This window comes from Falco rusticolus, chromosome 3 (assembly GCF_015220075.1).
Source record: "Falco rusticolus isolate bFalRus1 chromosome 3, bFalRus1.pri, whole genome shotgun sequence".
NCBI lineage: Eukaryota > Metazoa > Chordata > Aves > Falconiformes > Falconidae > Falco > Falco rusticolus.
The window spans coordinates 10,520,403-10,545,509 of record NC_051189.1 but is presented as its reverse complement, the minus strand read 5'-3'; the positions used below and the strand labels follow the sequence as shown (position 1 = coordinate 10,545,509).

The following is a 25,107-nucleotide window of genomic DNA, read 5'->3' as shown; positions in this document are numbered from 1 at the left end:
GGCTTGTTTTAGAAGACAGTAAACCTTTCATACCAGCGTAAATGGAAAAAATCAAGATACAGCTGCTGAACATGCTCAGTTTTTGCTGGAGTATTATAGCAGGTATAACCTCAACCTGGTAAGTAGTGTGCTAAAGACGGCTTAAGACAACTATTACACACAAAACATAGTTTTGTATTTATCTGTACCTAGGACTAGGAATGGGAAAAAAAAACAAAACCAAAAAACTTTCAACAGTTGAAGGCCAATTAAAACAAACAAAATAAGCACTCAGAAAAAAAGGTGTCTTCAAGGAATCCTGCATTGTTCTTTGTACCTGCATGAAATAACTAATTGTTAAAACATTTTTTAAATCATGAGCTGCATATTCAGAAAAAACCAAACCACTCATCATTCAGTTTTGACATTAAAAAAGTAATGCAACATTCAAAAAGTCAAACAAGATATCGCATGAAGAAATATTTACTAGGCAGAACATAGCACATAAACACATATTTTTAAAGAATCATAAAAAATTAAGTATGAAAGCAAACTGACTATTAACAGACACAAGAATCTGATTTCTATCAGCAACAATATATTGTCACTGTGGGTTTTAGTGTTACATCGTAAAGCACACATAATAATATGCTACAGTGCATGACAGTATTGCCATGTTTTTGAACAAAAGCAGAAAGAAGAGATAAAGGAAGTAAGAGCCACTTCAACTGCAGTTTAAAAAGCAAATGACTACATTTTAGTCACATGAAGACAGCGAATCTTCCTCTGGCACAAATATGATAGATCGTGCTGGATTTGTGTAACAAACAGAGAAGAGCCGGAGACATGGCTGTAAAATCTTACCACTAAGGTGAAAATCAAAACTGCTCTGGATCTTTTTGGCCATGGGATCTCGTTAAACAGCTATAAAAGAAACAGACCGGGGACACCCCTCCACCCCCACATAATACATCACCTAGCAATGATCTGATCAATTTATAAAGATAAATGTGTTTTCCCAGATTTTTCAAGAAACTCTTTACATACTGTTTCATGAAATTATTTTGTTTGCTGTACCACATTTCCTCATTACCATAAGACCTACAAAGGTGCTTATGTACTAGTTCATCTATAATAATAATAACCTGTAATTCAGTAAAGTCACATTAAAATGCAATTTTATTTTACCAGGCACACATCCTACTCAAGACTTAGAAATGCCACTCCACCTGTCTCTTTCAGTTTGTAGAAATCAGAATCTGTTTCTTCCCCCACTGAAAAGAGATGAACTATGCGGAAGGCAGACCAAATAGCAAGATATCTATACACTGAAATTAGCTTGCATTGAACAAACTGGTCAAAAGATTAAAAATAGTTAAGAATGCATGAAGACTTGAAAATATTTTTCAAAAGTGCTGATATAAAGAGTTAAAGGACAAACCTGAGAAGTTTGTTTTCTAATGTAAGTATTAGACACGGCACAAAACAATGCAAGAAAAACAGACTGCCAGCAAGCTACCAAGAAAATGAGAATATTTAGAAGACAATTCTATATGCAATTAAATTAGGAACATAAGAAGTCACTCGGCTATATAGAATCTCTAAGGTAATTAGGACACTCAGAGCCACATACTGACAATGCCTATGTCTAAAAGATTTTGCTGGTATGCTCACAGTTTGCTAAGACAACTCACCATTATATTTTGAGGCTGCTATCAACCTATGAAGAAGAGGGTATCATCCAGTTTTCTGCCTAATTATTTAATTTATTTTTCAGTGCAACGTAAGAAAGTCTCACCAGACAATGGCTAGTGCAACTGCAAGCTGTAACTAGATCAAAGTCCAGGTCCTAGTCCGGAATTAGACCTTAAAAGCTAAAGGATGAGTAACTGCAGGACTTCAAATACATTATACTGGAAGCACGCACACAGTTACGTATTATTAACAATTTTCTTTGACATGAACCCTATTCTTATGTTCCAACTCAAAAAGCCAAAGTTTTTGATTAATATTCAGAACTGCTAGCCAAACATATTCACATTAAATATGATTAGTCATGATTCCTTCAGGGCCACAGCCTTTTTCAATGCCAATATAATGAAAGTGAGATGGATTACTAAATTATACTGTCAACTTATCAGCTTACTAACATCAACTTATTATCTATTTGTTGGTTTACTGTATGACAAGAGACAAATTCTCTAGTGTTTCGTATGCCTGATGATAAAATTACAATCCTATTCTCTCCTTTTAAAAAGAGCTTTTTCATAAGAATTGTCTTTATTCAGACTCACTGTAGTAGTTTATAAAACTGTGTAACTGTGACATTAAAAAATATTGAATCATCACTAACACGATTCAGCTTAAAGGCTGTATTTTTACCTGATAGAGCAACTGGAAATTTGTATGCTACCTGTCAGTACTTTCCAACTCCAACATATGTAACAGCACATTAGCAACTCTGACACATTATAATGAAAACACTGAAACGTAAATTTATACAAGCAAAGTTTAAAGTATTTAGAAATTAAAACAAATCAGGGAAGAAATGTCAGCGTGCATGCAATTTAGAGGCACACATTTGTGTATGCTGCTAAACCAGCTTGTTTAAAAAAAAATTAAAGAAAATTTAGGGACCTCTCACCAGAGTTCATATATCATTTGATCTCACATTATAGTTCTACCAGCTGAAAAGAAAGCAGACATATAACCTTGTTAAATGCTAATATTAAAACTTAAAGAAAACAGTCCTACATAATATTACAAGCAACAATGTAGAAGGGTAAGATAGGTAATAATGACAAATAAAACCAAGAATAACATTATACAAAGCAATGGTTCTTCACACGATGACAACTCATACATAACGACAGACTAGATAGGATGGTTAATTCTGAGACACACGGATGAAAACAAACCCCACTATCCTGGAGTGACTGGTGTGCTTAATTTCTTACTGCAGTTTCTCCAAAGTAAACACCTGCCAAACCAGAACCATTCTGCTCTTTTAACATCCAGCCCTCTGTGAAATAACTGCAAATTTCAAGCTATGGAGGCCAATGAAACACCACACAGCTCCACAGAGAAGGCAAGGGGGCAGTCAAAACTGCAAAAGAGAACTCAACCCGCTCCCATGATCACACCTACCCCCAAAAAAATTCAAGAGTTAAATGGCTCTCGAGCTAATACAAGTCAGGAAAGGTTCAGACCAGGAATGCTGACCAATGAAGACCTGCAGCTTAACCCATTTGTCATCAAGGGCACATGCAGATATGTGAGTGCTGCCAGAACACTCAGCCAGAAGTGCTGAGCACCCGATAACCTTTGCCCTGCCTCGAGAAGATGATAATATGCATGACATTTTGCTGAGAGGCTGACAGTACTAGTGGGAAGCCAAATTAACTTCAGTTATCTAGACTTTTGTCTCACAGTATAAAAGATGTAAGTTTTCCTTTATTATTAATTTTGATTTAAATTCAATCCATTTCATAAGGTGGTTTAGAACACATGCACAGCAGCAGCTCCTATCACCATTAAAACTTCCTTCTCCCTCATTTTTACAGACATCTAGATTTCTGAAGAAACTTTCTGTTTAAGCTGTAGGAAGCACATTTCAATAGTACCTTTTGCTGCCAGAAGACTGAAAAAATAAGTTTTCAAGTTAGAAGTTACTTATTCATACATTAATTTTATCTATGTAAATCTGTGAATTGCATATCTTATCACAGCTTTTACTGCTTCCTTCAGAATCTTGATAGCTGAGATACCTATCAGAAAGCGTTCTTTGCTTTGAAAAACCTTCTTTGCTGATACACAGATCGTAGAATATCTCAAGTCAGAAATGACCCGTAAGGATCATCGAGTCCAACTCCCTGGATGTTCCTAATAGAGGAGGGAAGCAGAACGGTGAAAAAATAACACTCTACTCGGGCTCACTTCAGTTCAGTGAGGTGAGTCTTTCTTCTTAAAAAAACAAAACAAACAAAATATAAAAAAAACCAACCCAACACCCCCCCCCCCTCGACTTTAGTTATAAAATATTCAAAGCAATTTATATCCTCTTTCAACTACTTTTCAGGTATCTTGTATTTCTGTCCACCTCATTTCAGTGATTAACAAAGAAAGCCCCAGAAAACTGATTTCCGTATGCTAATGTTATTCTTTAACAAAAAAAAGCCTCTTCAGTATGCTTGTTGCTTGATTACTGGTTGATGAAATAAGTATTCTTCAAGGTACATCTACAAGGGTTTTGAGCAAAGTTATTTTAAAACCTTAAAAAAAATCTGTTTATACATCCTTTTCAGAAACTTTTTATATTTCTATTTATCATCAGATTAAGGAGTTTTCAGCTGAATTCCCACATTTGAGACTCTGATTATAATACCAAATATCTTATTCAGCTAACAAGTTAAGATGGAAGTTGCCAAGCTACGCATCCTAGGAAAACTGCCTGCTTACGGTGAACTGACAATGGAAAGTTTTGTTCCTGTACAGCCCTGACATGAGAACTTCCTACAGTAATTGTTCAGACACTTTTGGAGTCTTTGCTATCAACACACAAGACACCAATCTCACATGTGTTTGTTTCAGTTTGTGTTCCAAGAAAACATATATACATGCATTTGGCTAAGAGTTCTTAAAAAAGTTAGGAACAGTATTTTTCTAAAGATCAGATGTGCAAACCTTAGATATTACTGATCTGATTTGATTTTGTTACTCTTATCTCATGCATGCCTAAATGCATAAAAGCAAGTTCTTAAGGTACACACTGACGTTGCAAATCCCATGGAATGTGGTGGTAGCAGCAGACACTCAGCCTAGAATTGGGCAACAGCTATCTGACATGCCTTTCTGGGTCTATCTGCCTGTATAATTTATATACAAATTATTAACAGCATATACAAACGCAGAAATAAATAGATGCATTTATTTCAGTCTTACTATGTAACTTAACTGAATAAACAGTTAATGCTTTTAAGACTTTTAACAAGAACAGCTATGCTAGGTCAGCAAAAGTCCATCTAGCCTGGTCTTCAACAGTTGCCAAAATTGAATACTTAGGGATACCTGAGCAACAGATTAAGAACACAGGAAAACATGTAATGATACCTCCATAAAATACAATACAGCCTCCAACTATCTGCAACTCGGGGACTTTCCAAGCCAGAGGTGGCGATTTTTTATTTAAAAGCCTTCAATTAATTTTTTTCAAATAATTGTCCTGCAATTTATATTTTCAACCCACATATAGTTCTAACTTTCACAACAGTCCTGTGTCAAGGATTTCTAAAGCTTAATTGCATATTTTTAACTTTTCTCCAGCCTGCTATCTGCTATTTTTGATGCCTTCTCATTCCAACAGCATGAGAGAAGGCACGTTCCTTATGGTATCTTAGAGACCTCTATTAAATTTCCCTTTAATTAATCCTTTTCTCTTTTGAAAAGTCCTGTCTCATTTACTTGTTCTTTATACAGAAATACTTCTGTGTATTTGGTCTACCTTATTGCACTACTCTGGACTTTTTTTTCTCCTGTATCTCATTCTGGGAGGTAGCTGATCAGAACCAAACACAGTATTCAAGGATGTAGACATAAAATCAGACCGGCATGTGGCTGTGGTTACTTTTGCCCTGTATGTCTTTTTACTGAAACTTAACGGTACATTTAGTCTGTTAATCAGCGCTGGTTTTGTGAGACTAAATCTTATCCATGAGTGGTTACAGTCACCTTCGGACACTCATTTTATATGTGAATTTAGGACTGGTATTCCTGCATAACTCTACGGTTACCTACACCAAATTTAATACACTATTTTACTGTGGAAAAAATCCTGTATCTTCTAAAATTCTTCACGTCTGTCCTTGTTTTAATTTCCTTGAATAATTTGGTACCTCCAGCAGGCTTGGCCATCCTACCATTCACTGCCTTTTCAAATTCACTTATTGAGTACATTTATCAGAATTGTTCCAGAACACACAGCTGCAGGACTCAATTCTCCAAACTTTAACATGAAGGCTAGCCATGTACTCTCACTGCTGTCCCCTATAATGCATCTGATTATTTTTTTTAATCATGGGGCGATCTTCTATCATTTTCCAGAGTTACTTGTTTGCTTTTAGCTAATGCCTTTTGGAAATTCAAGTGGACTACATCAATCTCAGCTCAGCATTTTGTCAGTCTTCTTGTCTAAAATTTTTAATTTTTAAAGAATGTTAATATTTTACTTTTCAAAGTATTAAAAAGAGTATTTCTACTACTTTCATATTGGATATTTTTATATTCATCGTGCAATTCCCTTAAGCGTTACCTCACTATGAACAGACCTACAGTAATGTCAATAGCCACAGCCATGTCAATGATTGTTAGTTGTACTACCAACCCAAGCACTTGGTAAAAAAAGGCTGAACTTCTGAGAGTATCATTCTCCTTATATCAAATCCAAGCTAGGAAAAGGAAGTATGTGCCATATGGTGCTGTGACCGTAACATTCAGGTGGACTTGAAAGAACTTCCGTGGTTTTGTGCTACAGTAAACATTTGTCTCCGAAAATTTTTATTAAACTGGTCTCCTGAATATGTCTGACCATCTGTATTCAAGGAGTGGGGAAACTTGCAGAACATGAAAAAAAATGAGCATATGCTACTTTCTATTTTCCACAGTGTAAAAAATAAAAGACATGTAGTTTTATAGAGCTGATTTTGAGTGTCATTTAGACTCTAAACCATCTTGGAATAGTAACAAAACAAAAAAAATAATGCACGAAATATATTTCAATATATACATTGCATAAACATGCAACATCTCTTCTTGGAAAAAAGAAGATGAAAAAAAGGAGACTCAGGGAAGGAATATCATAATGTTTGTTTCAAAACAGCTAAGCTGTTTTACCCAACTGTATGTCGAAACACCTAAAAGAACATAGTATGTTATTCTGCTGGTAGTCTCACATGCTTCAACAAAACTGTGTGCCAGGACATTCCTTACTAAATTAGTGACTAATCAGATGTTGTGCTTGGAAACACACCCTCACGTGTTACAACAACCTAGGCATCTGCAACATTTAAAAAAAAAAAAAAAAAAAAAAAAAAAAAGGACGACTATAGGTTCTTATGCCCCCCTGCTGTAAATAACTTCCGTCATGCGTTTTGTAATCTAATGCTTGCATTTGGCAAACCAGATGCAACTAAAGATCAAAACCTGACTACTACACAAACTCAACTCTACTTACTCTGATCTTTCTCCTGACTATCACCATTCTAAAGATTCCAAGCAATGACATCCTTTTCTTACCATGGCAATAACTAGTGTATGTTTCTTAATACCTTGTTTCATTAATCATAAATGTTTCTTGCTTCTTTTATAAAGTTCTCAAATTAACTGAAATTGCTTCTTTTTCCTTCTTATTACCTTCAAATTTCCAATATATTTTATAAATTGTTAACTTGACAGGAATTAAATCAGCAGGCTGTTAGGAGACCTGTATGTATTTTCTTCTTGTCAAAAACAGCATTTTTACAAAACTGAAAATGTAATTTCTATGTTCTTGCTTCATACCAAGGGCATATTGTTTATAGAAAACTGTGTAGTGCTATAGAATTTTCAATCTTTGTTCTGGTTGTTGAGATACAAAATAGTAAAAAGTATTAATAATTCAGTTTCTCAAACCACATATAATGTACAGAAAAGCAAGCCTTCTAAGCACAGAAAACAGTCACTGATTCAATGACTTGGGTTTCAGGTTCTAAAACCTTTGCATTATCTATAGAATTATCTGAAAGCTGCTCTCATGATGCTGAAATCAATGCTTAGGGACAGCTCGGCCCAGAACCATTTCTGTATATCATGTATAAATATTCTCATAACCAGATTGATGTTAAATTACGTGGCAAGAAAAAACATAAAAATCCACGACTGGCAACAACTGTGACAAGTCATCACAGCAACTGAGTAATAAACTCCTCTAATAAATATACCTATGGTACGTTTGGGTATTTGATTTAGTAACATTTTGTGTGGAACAAACCCTGTTCTTCTCCTCAAAATACTAAAATAACAAAAGCAGCATTTCTGCCTAGAGAAACAGTTAATATATACGAATATTAAAAGGGGGAAAAAAGCTGTTTGTACTTGCAGGAGAAACACATCTTTTTCACATTTTTGAGTTTGGCATAAGCCGTAAGATTTCGTGCAGTCTTGAGTGATAATATGAAAAAACAGAACATGGTGAAGTCTGTTACCTGTTTTTATGAAGTTTTTTTATCAAATATGATTTCACTTGTGTTTAAGAAAACCAATTCCAAGATTAAACAGTCCATTTTTTTTTCTTAATCCTAAAAGCAGTCTCTCTATTTAAAGTAACACTGGGGGCTCCCTGAATGCTATAGTTTATAAATACACTTTAAGATGACAAGTCAAATGACTTCAGGATTGTAAGCTATCTCTCACAGTTGTTCAACTGTTAAAATGGAAAGCGGTAAGAATAGAATAAATATACTGATGGTAAAAATGTTACATGTGCAATGGAATAAACATAGGGAATAAGACACATGACCATTTTAACATTAATCTTTCTATTTACTCTCTACCTTTTAAAAAGGTCAGTTTTTCAAACTTATCTTCTGATGAGCAATTTAAGGTCTGTCATTCCGTTCAAAGCTCCACACATCACAAATGCACTCTTCCTCTACTCATGATCTGTCTGGTATTCGTTGCAACAATATTCTGCTGGTTTAAGTATTACTAATAATTCGATGCAACCCACCTAATTATATAATGAACATTTTAAAGTATTTACAAAAGGTGGAAAATATGAACATTACATTTGCAAGCAGAACAAACCTCTGACGCAGGCACATACCCAACAGCTCTCTGACTATCAGGCTGTTTTGGACTAGGCAGTAGTTAAAATTGTTGTATGGTCTAACACTACAAAATGTTACAAAATGGATGTTTCGACTGTATGTAATTTTTCTGTTCTCTTTAACAGGGCATGGTACCTTGATACTCTAAAAAAGGTACTACTGCTTGTTAACCAATTCTGGGATAGAACAGTGTGCAGCTAAGGTCTACCTGTCCAGACATTAGTAAACACTGCCTGACTAAACTCTGTGAAATCTTTTAGCTAAAAGATAGTCTTCCTAACTCCAAGTTGCCCTAAGAAAAGCATATTCTTTAGAAGAATCTGACTTTTTCCACTCTGTGCTGTCTGCAAAGCCTTGGAATACAGTACCTCCACTTGAAAATAAGTAATTAAAGATCACACTCTAACCAGTAATGTAGTGTTACTTCTAGTGTACTGATATGCAGCTACTTCTGCAAAGGCACAACTACAAACTGTGAGACATCTGACATGATTCCCAGCACAAATTAGAAAATCCCAGAATACTAAGTACTTGTTCAAAAGTCTTGACGGCTTAAGAATAAAAATTTAGGGTGCAGGCTGACAGTGGCAGGGAGTGAGAGCTCATCTGTTCAAAATGATGCAACTGCATACAAATCTTCCCCTTTCCCTGGCTGAGCTGGGTAGGAAGGCTTTTGCTACCCTTCAAAAGGCAGTTCACAATCTGAGCTTAAAGTTCAACATGTGAGTTGAAGTACACCTGTCTAAGAACGAACGTTACTTTTTGGCTGACATTTTATAAGAGCATGTCCAAACCTTTTGATCCTTCAACTGGAAGAATCTTCATCTAGGATATGAGGGGTCTGATCACTTTCCTCCACATATACTTTATTTCAAGTTTCACTTTCTTATTGAGGAAATACCTGTCAATCACATCCTTGGACAGGTTTTCTTACACTATTTAGGCCAGCAGCCAGAGTGTACCTTCTATAACCTGACTCTGAAGCATGCTATTTATAACAAAGACTTTGTAAATATAAGCAAGTCAAAGGAAGAAAAAAAATCAAGGTCTTTATACTGAGAAGTGCAGTAATACTCAGAACTGACAGTAATATGTAAGTGTGCCTGCCAGTAGCTGACAATTTCCAAGCAGCTTTGAAAAATAAATAGGGAAAGAGTAACAGATGCTATGGTTAGCATGAGAAAGCTGATCTGCTCAAAAATGGTCAGAGAACAACATTTTCTTAAGGTTCGGGAGGTACCCAAATATCGTCCGTTTTAACTCATTTGATACTCTCTGTTGGGGTCCTTGCACCCCACAGCAAGCAAAGATTAATTGCTTGCCTCAACAGGGGTCCCTAAAGGCAGACAGAAAAAGTGATCCGAGATAGATGGTACCAGCACAGCTCCTCTGCAGTTTTTCAGATACAGTTTTTCTACAGAGATATTCACAGGCTTAAGAAAGCAACCCACAAATACGGGATAAATGAATACTTTAAGAGAAGCTTGCACATTTCATTGTACGTCATAAAATCACAGAACCCTTTAGGCTGGAAAAGACTTTTAAGATCTTTAAATCCAACCGTTAACTAGCACCGCGTCCGAAATGTGCCCCACCGCTCAACACAAAAGAGTGTATTTTGTTTTCCCTGTAATTACATGTTTAAAGGTTTCTCTCTGCTGCTGAAAAATACTGGTGCCAATACTGCTGTATCGATAACATGAAAATATTAAATAGTTAATGACACCTCCAAACTCCCTTGTTGAAAGCTGGAAAAACTTAGCAAACAGCACGCAACTACACTGCACAAATCAGCGACCTGAAATGCAGCACCTGCCATACTTGCTCTTGTCCAAGACGGAAGAGATCTAAGCGCTTGTTATTGAGATAGTGCAAAGTTGAGAAAGGGAGAGCTCCACAGTAACGCTAACCATTTTGGCAATATTCTCTTTCTAAATCTCTGGTTTGTTTCTCTAGTCACCTCCTGGACCGAATTGTGTGTATTCTCTTTATTACTTTCCTTTCAACTCCCATGAATGTCCACTTGTTGTTTTGTTTTCTTAGTGCTGGAAACATGTTGAACTAAAAAAACCAAAGAACCGAACGCCTGCTATTCTAAGTGTCTTCTACTTAATGTTTAGTTAATACTGTGATGAAAAGAAACATTTTATCATTACAATAAACATAGCAATAAAAAAAGATGTGAGACAGCCTAGATTATGGTAGGCAGTAGTGGGGAGGGTTGCATTTTTTTCCCCAGCAATGGTAATACAGGTATTACGTGACATGCCAGCAAGCATGACACAAGAGCTATCAGAACTGGGTCAGCTCCGAATTAGCAGTTCTTAGGCTGTTCACAACGTACAAATCCACCTGGCTGCGCTCACAGACACCTTTAACAGAATGGCATTTTTGATACAGGGGATCCAGAAGCAAAACTCTCATGAATAAGTGTATGGTGACTGCAGCTCTGTACTTCAAGAAATGAAACACAGAATAGAGCTGGCTTTAATATATGTTGAAAATTGCTGAAGAAAGACTGACTTATATTTTCATTAAAACTATGACAAACAAAGGCTGTATTGTCCGTCTTCCCATTATTATGGAGCTAGCATTTTTCAACTGAGTGTAACAGTTAATTTTTACCAATGAGCAACAAAGGAAATTAATTACTCAGTCACTTTTGCACAGGATGCAGCACAACCTGCAGTTTGCAAAGACTGCATTTATGTCAGGTATTTATTTCACACATTTAATCATGGATGCATGCAGTGACTTCATTCAAATAAAAGTATTTCAAACCTAGTTTATTTAACACATCTCACTGTGCAGGTGCCCAGATGACCTTTTTTCCAACATAGCGGTAAACTGGCAAAATCATAGAATCACTTAGGTTGGAACGGCCTTTAATATCATTGAGTCCAACAATAATGCTAGGTATAAGCATTCTTAGAAGTCTCCACATGAAACCTCCTGAAGTTGTTCCGTGAAATTATTCCTTCTGACTTATTCAAGGAATAGTATCTTTTTATCCCTGAGAAGATACAAACAGAACACTAAAAAAAAACCCCAAAAGAAACAAACAAAAAATACCCGCTTTCAAACAACATGCTTAGAAATGACTACTGAAATCTCCTGCCTGTGAGAGATTAGTAAGACCAAAAAACAACTGTCAATTCAGACTACGTGAGGTGTTCTTCCATACCTTGAAATTTTAATTAAATAGTTGTATCAATAACACCCTTTTGTTACCAGAAGAACAGAAGAAAAAGGATTTCCTAGAGGTAAAAAAATGGTAGTCTTCTGAATGACTCCATAGTATCTCAGTGTTGCAAAACCAAAGCACAAAAACATTTAAATCTTTCAGAGCTCTCTAAATAGAATAAAAAGTTTAAATAATTCTTGATAACTTTGAACAACAACTAGCCAGCGGATTAGAGGACAGGAAAGAACTGTGGGACAAATGAAAAGATTAATATATTTCTCAATGATTTATGAAGTTGAAACTAGAAAAAACAGGGTTATCTAAGTAATTTCAGATCAACTACTCTCACTTGGATACCTGGGAGAGATAGTGACCAGGTTAGTAACATAGCTGAGAAGCCATTAAAGCAGTCAACAAGGATGATTCAGTATCTAAAAAAGTAAAAAAGGTGGCATATTTCTTTTAAATAAAGTACAGAGCCCATCCTAAAGAAAAGATGGAAGCATACATCTCAACTGTTGCAATGCTTCAGATTTCCTATATGACACTTAAAAGCAAAGTGCAAAAGTATGGCTTATATGCAATCCCCATAAAATAACTTCACCTTTAACTGAAAAGCCATACCAAAGGGCAGGTATTAGAAGTGTTTTGTTACATGAGATTGATACGCCTTCAGCATTTTCATTCAGTATCCGCACTAATCCTTCAGATGAGTGAGTGGCAATACCCTGGGAGGGGTGGAGGACACTGTAAAGGACAGAATCAGGGTTCAAATTGGAGCTCAAACTGTTAAATGGCATGGAACAATCCACCAGCCAAACTCATCGAGAACATGCTGTATTTGACAAGCCAAATGCATGAACACAAAATGGGAAAAAACCCAACCAAAACCAAAGGATAAGTGTGTAAGAAAACATATCAAATGGTCTTCAGACTTTGTGTGACACCTTTGCCAAAGTTACATCCTTTCTACTGAAATACTATTTTTTGTTCCTGTAAGAAAATGAACACACAACATTTTACCAGAATGCTGATTTTATCATTTATCGAATATAAAAATAAACCCTGAAGAACACGTTAACTGAAAAGTGAGGTAGTAATTTGGAAATAACTACTTAGAAAGCAGGAATAAAGTCACGTGATATAAAAAACTCAAAAATAAATATGCAAGCGTCAAGAAGTTTTTGCAATGTAGACAATTCTTTCTGCAACCCACAACAGATTTGCACACTTCTCTATAATGTGCCTTTGTGATCTGAAGATAAAAAAAACCACCACGCATATTGCTAGCTGAGTTGTGACAATGCATTACATTAAACGAATGATAATTACAGTAATTGATATTTGAACAGTACAATGGCTATGGAATACACAAAATATAGGTTTAAACCGCAAATAAAATTCTCTTTCTATTTGATAAGATTACAGTTCCACGAGTATGCATTCACTTTCTGCAGGACTGCAATCACTTTTTTCTATTAAGAATATTTGGGAGAATCGTATTTTTAAGCAGAATTATTTGAGGTATGTTACTCAGCCACATATACATTCCAGCACAAACTCCTATGAATATATGAGCTGAAATGAATTGAACAGCAAACACTACAAAATATGAGTGGAAGCCTTTGAGTACAATACGTGCCTTCAGATTATATCTAAACAACTGAAGGAGGAAATATTTGCACTGTGAAACCTATTTTTATCTATTTATCCATTATACTATATTCTGCCCTCTGCCTTCCTGTAGGTCCACAGGAAAAGTTTTTCTTCAGTCTGTTACCAAATTGCATGCAGTTGTGTACAGCCATGTGAAAAATGGATCTCGTCTGGATGACCAAGAGACTGCACAATGGGAACTGACACCAGCAGTCCCATGTTTCAGTTCTGACTGGCCAACACAACTGGCCTTGTCTTACATTACCTTTGTTCCTATTTGCAACATCAAGGAAATGGATCATCAAGGAAACATTGATGCAACAATCAAGGAAACAAAACAGGAATACTTCCATTGCAACCCTGATTCTGTTTAGGTTTCCTAATGGAAAAAGACCTCTTATTTCCTAATCCACTCATCTGCAATGAGATCTCCTTGCAACACCTTGAAGGACAGAAAGAATTATTTTTTTTTTGACGTACGATTAAGCGGCATATCCTTAAGGTCTGATGAGTGATCTGAATACACAATCACACTGTGCCAGAAACGTATTTCAGAGAAACTGCTTGCATAGCAAAGAGACAGAGGTAAATCTAGTCCCCATGTTTGTTTGTTGAGCCCTGCAGTTGTTACCGCTGTGGAATGGTATCCCAGCATATTGCTGCAAGAGTCAGCTTCTTATTGTAACTGTGAGCACTAGTCAATGGCATCTTTAAGACAGACAGGACTTCAGACCAACAGGGAATAATGACACAGGATTTTAAATGCTCTTACTCATCTCACCACCCTAGGCTTTTGGTATATATTCAAGGGAAACAAGTCGTCACCATTAAGGTACAACATACCTGACCAGCCCACAGACATGCATTTAGGACGAGATGAATCATGCCGTGTATATCACAAAGTATTTCAACTCTTTCTCCACTGACTATGACATAAGACTAGGCAGACTACATCAGAAATCTTCAGGCAAATCACTTGCAGATTGCCTTAAGCAAACCCAGCAGGCAAAGTATATGCAAATCAAAGGCATGTAAAGCCTCAGACCTAATAAATGAAGCATGATAATTAGATGAAAGGAGGAATTGTCTCATTTATCTTTAGTGATAACATGAAAAGGTTTTTTTCATTGCTGTCAGTGACATATTCGGAATAATTTTGCACAAGTGTATTATGCAGTCACGATTAGATTAAGATTTTTTTCTTCTTCTTGGATAAAAAACAATAACCACACATTGTGTGAAGTCTGTCAAGCTCTGAACGGGGCTAGTACAGAATACTACCCTTCTTCATACTGCACTGACCGTTGCAATGCATGCAAATGTCTATGAGCTGGGCTGATGCAAGGGAATTTGTGTAGGTTGAAAGATGAATTCAGGTCTTGGGACGTTATGACCCGAATCTGAAGCAGATCTGTCACAACAGGGCTTTAGCACCCAAGCAGTAACACTCCCCTGAAAGTGGGCAGCAACTTTGATGGCTCTGGGAGTCCAGAAGTAGCACCACAGTTAACTCTCATAAAAGAAGTCCCTTCAGGAGGGACTGGAGGAAGTGTGTGTGTGTGTGTGCGCGTGAGAAACAGGAACATCCTGGGCTTGAACAATAACCTCTGTACACCTCTTTGTAACCTGTCAGTGAAGGCTGTTACCTTAGAAATATCCCAGTTAGCTAACTACTGAGCTTCAAGAGAGCTTCAATATTAACCCATGGTTTTCAGCATCAAGTCCTGAATTTCTTCAGCAAAGACAGCTGCCAGTTAAAAGCTGCAGCCAAGAAGTGTCCTTTTTCTTGTGATGGTCCTTTCTTTGTTTATTCTTACAGAAGTCCAAGTTTTGATTGGTCTGATTGTACAGGCAGCAGTGGTAAGACACGCTGTTCAGGGTGTGGTGCTACATTATTTTTCCCTTCTCTTGGGACCAGAAGAAGACGTGGAAGTCTACCGGGGAGGAAAATCCCCTCTAGAAGGAAGAGTCATTCTTTCAAAATACAGGGCCAGGAGAACTCTTTCAGGACTTACTTTCATGGCCTAAAGAATTATAACCAAGACATTCAATGTATAATAACGTAGTCAGCACTACACATCTACTGCAGTCTGTGTGGCTGGCGCGGCTACTAGTGCAGTACGGCGCTTAACACAACCTTTGGTCAGGCAAGCCTCTTCTAGAAGTCAGTAGCTTTCATTTAAGACAATGATAAAGCACTGTGGGGCCTGAAAACTAGCTATGCACAGCTGCCAGTTTTCACAGCCATTAACTCCTTTCTTTCTGGCTTATTCTCTTTAGTGTCTCTCTGATGGCCATTTTAAAGGACTGTTGCTTAGCCTCCTTGCAGGCTGAAGCTGATTTGGGGTTTTTTTTTAGGTTTGTTATAAAAAGCATAATTTTGAATTAATATTAATTTGACCTCCTTAAGTTTGACCACTCAAGAAATGAAGGTGTGCCACAATACTGTCCATATTCTAATACTACTAGTAGTGACCAGAGAAGCATCAGGTTTCAATCTTGCTAGGACAGGAAGAAAAAAAACCATCTTTATAAAGAAAAAGAGTAATTTGACAAGTTACCATCTTGACTGCTGCTTTAACAGTTGTTATCCATTTTTAAAAAAGGTAAGATATCAGTAGAAGAGCTCCTCAGAAAAAGAAGCAGGTTCAGAAAAGCGTGTTACAAGAGTCAGCTTCACTGAGAAAGGCTTAGGCTGAGACCTTGTTTCAGTTCAAAAATTTTTAACTTAAAATAGTACTAAATGACTCCATTAGAAATAAAAGCACGGGTCTTCTAACATGGGCACATTTTACATGGGAGACAACTAGCATTCTGCATTCGAGTTAGGGCAATGAAAAAGAAGTGAGGCTATGCTTGCTTTAACTAGTCAGCAGCACTCAACAAAGATAAAGGAGGACTAAAAGCAAGTGCAACAACTTAGCAGTGTCTTTATTGAAGGACTTGATCTCTGATGCTTGGAGCACACGTGCAGCAGAATGGATGTAAAATAGAAGTGAACGTTGGAAAAAATGCAGGTGTCAGAACAGCAATAATCAGTCATCCACCCTTCAGCTACCACCAGCTTTTCTTGCAAAAATAACAGTACAATTCATACCATTTCACTATTAAAAATCATAAAGCTGTGCTACCATTTATGAAAGATCATAGTGTGATACTAACTGGTGTTGATTTTCAAAACCAGAATTAAATAACACAAAGGTAAGGCTGGAAATTAGTCTGTTCAGGTAATTTGTTACTTTCTGACTATATTTTGATACACTAAACTGGGTGTGGCAATGCTGTAAGGCTCTAGAATTGGTTATTTATGCAGTTACACCACTAAAATAGCTATCGGCAATAGTTCTGGCACATGCAAACTTGCACTTTTCCAAATAACCCAAGTAATTTCAAAGTTGGCACAGACCAGGAAACCTTTCCAGCCTGCACAGGGCCATTCTGGGCGGACTGTAAGGCAGTTAAATGTAAGGCTGTAAAGACTACAAACACATCTAATATTTGGGAAAAGGCATTGCCTCTCATTCAAAGTACCACAGACCTACTAAACTTTTTCTCCCCATGTTATTTAAGAGTGTGTGATTCTCTGCTGGGTATTGGTTTTTGTAGACAGACAGTATGGAGATGTTTGACACAGCTTGCTTATATAAAATAACATGCAAACAGTTCTTCATATCCAATCTCAAGTAAAATGAAAAGCACCACAATCAACAGGCACCTTAATGTTAGCATTCAGAAAAAAAGAAAAAAACCCAAACATAGCCACAGTGCAAACAAATGCAAAGTCTTTATGTGAAATTATAAAAGTTCTAAATGAAAGCTAGGCTTCAACAGTTGAAATTCTATTTATCTTAAATAACCTGTCAAAGCTGCCTTAATACCAGAGAACTGTGAAATGTCTAAAGCAACATCTATTTTTAGACAAGGTATGCAAGAGCCAGAGAACTGCAAACCCGTAAAGACTCATCTCTGGTCTGTGCAAACTGCCAGGAAATCTCATAAAGGACCTGCATGTCTATCCTATGGTATCCTATAAAGGACAGCACATCACAAACCTTCTGTGCTTTCAGAAAATCAACCAACTTGTAGGTGAACATCGATATCCAGAAAATTTCACCTGAATTTCAGATGTGGCTTTCAAAATAATCTCTCCTCAAACGGTCTTACAGAGACTGCAAAGTCATGGGATATGAGAGGAATTATTCTGGCAAAGATGGAGACCAACTGCAAGGAACTGCAGAACTTTAACCAAGTATCAAGTGATTTGCTTGCAAAAAGGCTGATGAAATGTGGAGAGATTCAAAGACAAAAAAAAAAAAAATCTTAAAGTCACATAGGCTTAAAGCTGACTTTTACTCCTCAGGAACATAATCTTGAGATGTTTATATATCCATGAAAACAACAATCCAGAGCTCAGCAGAGGTTAAAAAAGCCATCAAGCATTAGGATTTATCTTGATGAGAGGGCATTCTTATGACAACGTGCAGTCCCATGCCAATGTACAGTCCAACGGTCTCCGTGAATGCTTAACGCTATTTCTGTTTCTGCCCGCCTCCTGCCCCTGCCAACAAAAGGGATAAGAAAAATGGAAGGAAAGTGCAGCAAAGCACAATGAAGAGATCAAAGCTACAGAGAACTTCTGTTTTAGGCACAAAGTTCATCATGAACTGAACAGGACAGGGTAGAAGTTTATAAAGTCACAGCTTCCTGGAGAACGGAGAGTGATTGCTCACTGTTTCTCCAACACAGAAAAAAAGGTAGAAAGGGATAAAGAAACTATTATACAGCAGTAAACAAACACAAGGCTGTGTTCGCAAAACACATAGTTCAGCTGTGGATATCTGTGCTACAGGATGTTACAAATAGCAAGTGTCTTTGAGAACAAAAGCAGTAAGACACATTCATGTAAGGTCCACCTAGAACAGCTTGGGGCAGGGAGGGGAGACACCACTTCTGGTACTTCCAAATCCTTCAACTGGAAGTCGCTGGGGGCTGGGAAAATATACCAGGAGAAGGATCTTGCAAGCTTGTCTTGCTTTTACACACTTCCTGAGGCCGTATTTCTCTTGGCTATAGGCACTTTCAGAGAGCAGATACCAGGCTAGATGGACTTGCAGATTGACCTTGTGTTCTTACCATTGCAAATTATTTCACACAGAGACAAACTGTGCTTGTATTATAATACCCAATGGCATAGGCTATGGTTAAGCTTATCGGATTTTCTTTTCTACTCTCTGTACTGCCTTCCCACAGAACAGAGTCAGGTCCAGGACCCTGGGACATCTCAAAACCTGAACCCCAGATATTTAGAGTACTGATTTAAGTCTTTTCCCGAAAATCAACTGTTCTGTTTTGGGGACCTGATGAACTGGAGAGCAAGACAAAAAAAATTGTCTCAGACTGCAGAATTATTTTTCATGGAAACAAAAAGCAGTTAAAAACCCGTTTCCTTCCATTCCACAAGCAATTTGATTTAATATTTTTTGTCTTTCTCTTCTCAAATGTAAACAGACAGGTAAATTCAGATGTCAAACCCCCCAAAGGTAGTAAGTTTTATGTAAATTCCTCTCATAAAGAACAGGAGGAAAGAATGAGACACAAATTACACTGACCTATTGTGCCACAGCAATGGCATCTCCGTTAAAATCTCTGAAGCGCTGCCAGTCTACACAGACACACTAAGTAGCACTAGCTCTGGTAGAAGAACCATTTTATGCTGCTCAGTTTATGAGCTAACATGTCATCAGTTGCACATAATTCCACTTCAGGTTTTTAAGAACGCCTTAAGATATTTCATACCTCTAAAGTTTAGGAATGACTGCACATCTACTGTAACTGCCACGATACTGGTATCTATCTCTAGGCAGAAAACAAAACCCTGCATCTTCCCTTCTCAACCTTTATATTACTGTTGCTTCAGTACCAGGGTGCAATACAATTGTGTACTAATGGATATGCTTTCAAATGACATCAGACACACAACAATTCCTGGTGGTCTGTTTAGAAGAATAATACCTGAAATATACAAACTTTATCCTTAAATATACAAATTTATTCTGAAAATGGATTGTCTGTAAACCATTCAGAGACACTGTTTATACTAAAAACAATTAAATCAATTATATACTCTATACTAATGACGTAACATAAACATTTACCTGTGGACTAAGGCAGCTCAATGGCAGGTCAACAGACTTCACAATTATTGATTGATTTCTATTTCTATGGATATCAACTAATATTTCTTTGAAACTATAATGATCAGTGACTTGTATTGACTACTACAGAAATAAAGGGAAACCCCAGCAAGCTTATCTACTTCTACAAAGCACTGGTATAATGATGTTTTAAAAGAAAGTGACCTCAACCAACACAATATTTTTCCCTAATAACCAACTTCAAAGAAAAAACTACTTCCCAGAAAATACAAAGCGCAATAATCCCACTGTAAGAAAAAGCATTTCTGAAAGTATTTTGATACGTTTCAAATCAGAAAAAAATACACTTCTTACAAAATTATTAAAAATTAAAACCAATGAACAAGCAGTAATAAACTTCGAAAGGATGCCAAGATCAAAATAATTCAGTTCTATTTTAATTAGAGGGAAAATAGACTATTGTTAAATACAAGACAAACTATAAAAAAGAAGATAGAAATAACAAATATATTAAAAATAATGTACCTACTTGTCAGTAATGGTCCTCCAAAGCTGCGCACCTGCAATTGTTGGAATGCAAGATGAAACACAATGCACTAAAAACAAACAATTTTATTTTTTTTTTAATTCATAAGGAATGTTCAGATTTGGGCAAAATGACTAAGGAATTCTCAGTTAAAATAGGAAGGATACATTAATTTAGAGTAACAGTTCTTTAATTGTTTTCTGTAAACTTAACATATCAATTAAAAATGTAAATGGAAAAAAATCAGTATCTTATTTATATATTATCTATATTTTCACATGGAAGGAGAAGACATCCAACATAATTTATGCTTTACGTCTAGTAACTGACAACCACTTTCTACATTCCTTAGGAATATGTAATAGTCTTGCCATCTAGTGGCTGGTTGGAAGTGTCTAGTAGCTACACAGAAGTCTTAAACTGGGAAGAATTTTCTTCTCCTTTTTCAAGGGCATTTCATTGATTTCAAGTCACTATCACAAGATTTTTACAGTATTACTTGAAGAACCTGATTGTTCTTGAACTCTGCATACAATGCCATCAAAGGGAACAGTAAAACAAAAAAAAGTTAAATGTAGTAAAATAATAATTTTGTATACTGGGAAACACGGGTCTTCTAGTTTCATCTCTACAATGAAGGGTTAAATAGTAACACAGAAACGGGAGTGAAACACAAGTGAAGGCAAGATGGTATTCTTACTCTCTTAGCTTCATCAATATTGGTACATCTTGGATTCAGTCAAATACAAATATATTAGTAATTGCAGCCAAGAGAGAATTTACCACCTTCCAACTAGTGAAGCATTCAACATTTGTGGTGATGTATATAACAGAGCTTAAAAATTAAATTCTGCTAGGCTTTGTAAATTGGCCTCTGAGCTTGTAATGCTCAGGCAGGAAACAGAATGGTAACGAAGACTCCAGAGAAGGCAATGATGATAAACCATGCTTCAGAAAGGGTTACAAATAACTGCCGTAACTCAGCAGAGAATAGGCTTTGGCAGTCAGAAATGATGTGGTAGCACGTCACAGAGGGATGCCATGCTTCTCTGACACCTATTTCCTGCTTAGCACATTCCAGGTGATTTTTGAAACACTTTGCATGGGGACTCAACATCAAAAAAAAGACAAAATAAACACTTTAAAAGAAATCTTGACAAGGAAAATTAGACTGATGATGAGCATTTTGTCAAAGAATTTTCAAGATGGTAATTAAGTACAGGACAGGAATTTTAAAAAAAAACAACACCAGCACAGCCAACAGACTCAAAATCCCTTTCAAATTTTGTTGTATTCACGTAAGACTTTATACACACTGGAAACTAAACACTACATAAAGTAGAAAAACATAGCACTCACTTCTTACTTCAACTGTGCCAAGATAGGTCATTTCTCAATCTGTTTAGAAAGTTGGTCAATTTATATTGGGTCTCCCAAACTTTCCAACAATGATGTGATTAGAGTAATGTTAGAAGAAATATGAATGTTTAGTAAAACTTGGTATTTTAGAAAATGATGCGTTTTCAGACCTAGCAGTTAAGAAACAAGAATGATTGTTCACTAATAACAATTCCACTCATGCTAAAACAAGTCTCCCAATGCCCTGCCTACAAAATACAGAAAAACTTAATTGAAAATTATAATAGATCATCACAGATATATTATTTCTCTCTGAAATTAGCTAATACTTTTACAATAATCGTAATATCAAAGCAGATTTAGTAATGAACTAACATGCTCTGAACTGCAGGTATTTAAGCAAGGAACTCTATCAATATACTGCCTTACCTTTTATCCTTGAGAATACCAAATCCTTTATTATCTGAAGAATTAGCACTCCAAGTATTATGACAGAAGTCAGATGATACACTCTCCAAGGGGTCAGTGCAACAAACCTAGAATGTCAAGAATAAATAAGCATTGAGTGCTTTTAAACTTATTGGAAGCATATGTAAATTGACAGCTGCTACTAGTACTGAAAATAAAGAGGAAAAAATAGACTGATATTATGTTAAATGAATTTAGTTTCTCCCCACAACCCCTCTACAGGGATAAATCACTGAGAGCTCCAAGCGTGACAGTATAATTTAAAGATACAACTGTTAAACATACATTGAGTTTGTAGTAGATTTTTGTCCATGCTTTTGAAAGGAAGTACAGAAAAAATATCTAGAAAAAATATTTTAATTATTGTATAGGAAATATTACTTTTAAAATTAATTATGGTTTTATTAACATAAATTGTCTTGGCACAGCACATTAAAATAAAGGTTAAACATTTGCTTCTGTTTCCTATAAGGTCTATGTTCACAAAAGACTTTTATACAGACCATTCTTTCAAATGCAAAGACTAGGTAAAACTGCGTCATTCATGGCGTAATACTCAAACTTGCCTTCGTAATGTGCTTTTGCAAATTTTTTTCATTACATACATTTTTAGAACATGTCTAGTCAAGTTAAACAGATCTAGAATCAGAATGTATGATTTATAATCTCATGCACTGCTGACTTCGCTATCCAGGTGCGTTTGGAGATTAGCTCTTCTGTTTCATTGACAAGTGTCAACTCACAAAAAAGGATGTGAAGGATAAAAGAATTATAATTCAAATTAAATTTAGAAAAAGCTTAGGTATTTTAACAGCTTGTTTCAAGCACTTTAAACCAGATATCTCAATACAGATAATGAGCAAATTAACATTTTTTTCAAGGCAAAAGCAAAATTAACTTAAAAAAAGAAGCTGAGGATAGGAAAAATCAGTAAGAAACCAGTGTCCTAGGTAGTGGATCAAATGAGAATACCAACAGAAAGAAAATCCTACAAAGCTGGGAGGTTTCCAGGAAACCTCCTGGATTTGAAAATGGTAACTGGCCACCCAACTAGTTGCTGCTGCAGAGTTTTTCTGCAAGAAAGAGGGGGAAGGGAAGTGAAAAGCAGTAGCAATCACAGCCACTGGAAGAAGCCAAGAGGCATCCTTTGAGCACACATAGTTTGGTTTTTTTTTTTTTTAAGAAAACTGACTTCCAGGTGTTTCTAACAAGCTCAGGATAAACCACAGTTTTAGAAAACTGCTCCGGTATTCCTTGCAATCCTCAAAAAACAATACTGCATCAAAGAAAGTGTCTGTGCCGCTGATTTTCACATTTAACAAACTCGTAACACCTAATTACCCTAGGCAGACCAGGATATTATTTCCAATATGAACAGATAAGGTCACTCCGAAAGTTTTTTCTGAATACGAAGGTTTTCTACATCTGTGCAGAGTTTAAATTTTAAGACTATTTTATTAAAAAAGCATGAAATCAAATACAGCTGACTATTACTTAAGTCAGCTCAGGAAAAATCATAATAATGTGTAGAGAAAAATGATTACAAGCTAAGTTCTTTCAAAGCTACCCAAGCACAGCTCATTAAATCAAAACTGTTAACAGCTTTAATCCATCATGCTGCCCCACTGTTTTTCTTGGTAATATTCTTCAGCATAAAAAAATTCTTGATTCTGTTCAAGGATTAAGCTCAACTGCACTGAAGACTTTCTTTAGCCTACTTATTTTAACTTACTGATAATGGGGGGTGGGGGCAGAGATGTGACCCTACAGAAAAATCAAAGGATTCTTCATAAAACTTCTAGGCATCAAAAGTTTCTAACAAATACAGACCTTTTAAGTTATCTGGGCTTAACACCATGCCTATTCTGTATGTTCTTTGGGGTGCTTGTGCATTAATATTTTATAGAACCAAACGGTAAGCCCCAATTTAGCGATTACCATTGGCCAGTCCTCAATGGTTTCAAAGAAATGCATCAATACTGAATTTTATGTATGTGTGCATTCACATAAATTCACACATTTTATTAGTTCTTGAAGGTGAGACCAGATGTTTACTAAGCAGGTTTAGTCTGCCTTTCAGAGATTATACAGAACACGTTTGACCTACTTTATGCTCACAACTAAACCATACACCCAGTTTCACTGCAATCACAGCTGTCACCTGCTGTTAAAAACAATTGCACTAATGCAGATGAGGATTAACACACAAGGATTAACAAGGTAGCATCCTCTCTGAAAGATGCTTCCAAGTCATGTCATTCTACCTTCTTGATACTGCAGTCTTTCTGCTTCATAACTTTTGGGGAAAAAAACCTGTAATCTACCTGAAGCAGCTAATGTAGACACCAAACACGGGCTCTTCACTTACTGGGAAAACTTTGAATTGTTCTGACTGGACTTGCCATGCTTTAACATTTTTAGTTGTCACACTTCTTCCTCACCTGCTTCAGTACTGTTTATTCACACTGTACTGTTTGCAAGAAAGATGGTCTCCTATGAATTCATTTACAGCCAGCGTGTGTCAGCCCTCAGGTGCTCCAATAATACAGATTAGAAAAACTGATTGTGAGCCATATGTCAGAGATACTTATGTCCTTGAAGCCCTTACTGGTCAAAAGCTGATAAGGTCCCCTTGCAGTTTTTTTGGCACATGTCTACCATAAGCTTATCAAAAGGTTAGCCCAACATTGCAGGGATCTGAAAATCAACTTACTATGCTAGCACTGTCAGGATTCAGAACTTTAACAAGAATTATCAACATGATGTGTACCAACCAGCCTAACAAAAAGTTTCAGTGGTACTTTTTCTTATTATTAGAAGTTAAGGGTTCCCCCCCCCCTTCTTTCTTAAGAACAGTTTACTTAAGTATTTCTAACACACACACATATATCTGACAAAACTGAAAGCCTCTACAACATC

At 36.4% G+C, this 25,107-nt stretch overlaps 1 protein-coding gene across 3 annotated transcripts in view; it reads right to left on the bottom strand.

The window, feature by feature from the left end:
* Positions 1-25,107, bottom strand: part of RETREG1 (reticulophagy regulator 1) — a 70,112-nt gene that overhangs the window by 31,810 nt on the left and 13,195 nt on the right. For 2 of the 3 annotated variants that reach the window (XM_037380885.1, XM_037380888.1), the window contains exons 2-3: positions 22,150-22,256; positions 20,365-20,431 (exon numbers count right to left, since the gene is read on the bottom strand). In XM_037380885.1, the coding sequence (XP_037236782.1) occupies positions 20,365-20,431; positions 22,150-22,256 (174 nt within the window). The remainder of the gene's footprint in view (positions 1-20,364; positions 20,432-22,149; positions 22,257-25,107) is intronic. The other variant, XM_037380887.1, reaches the window with a different exon arrangement.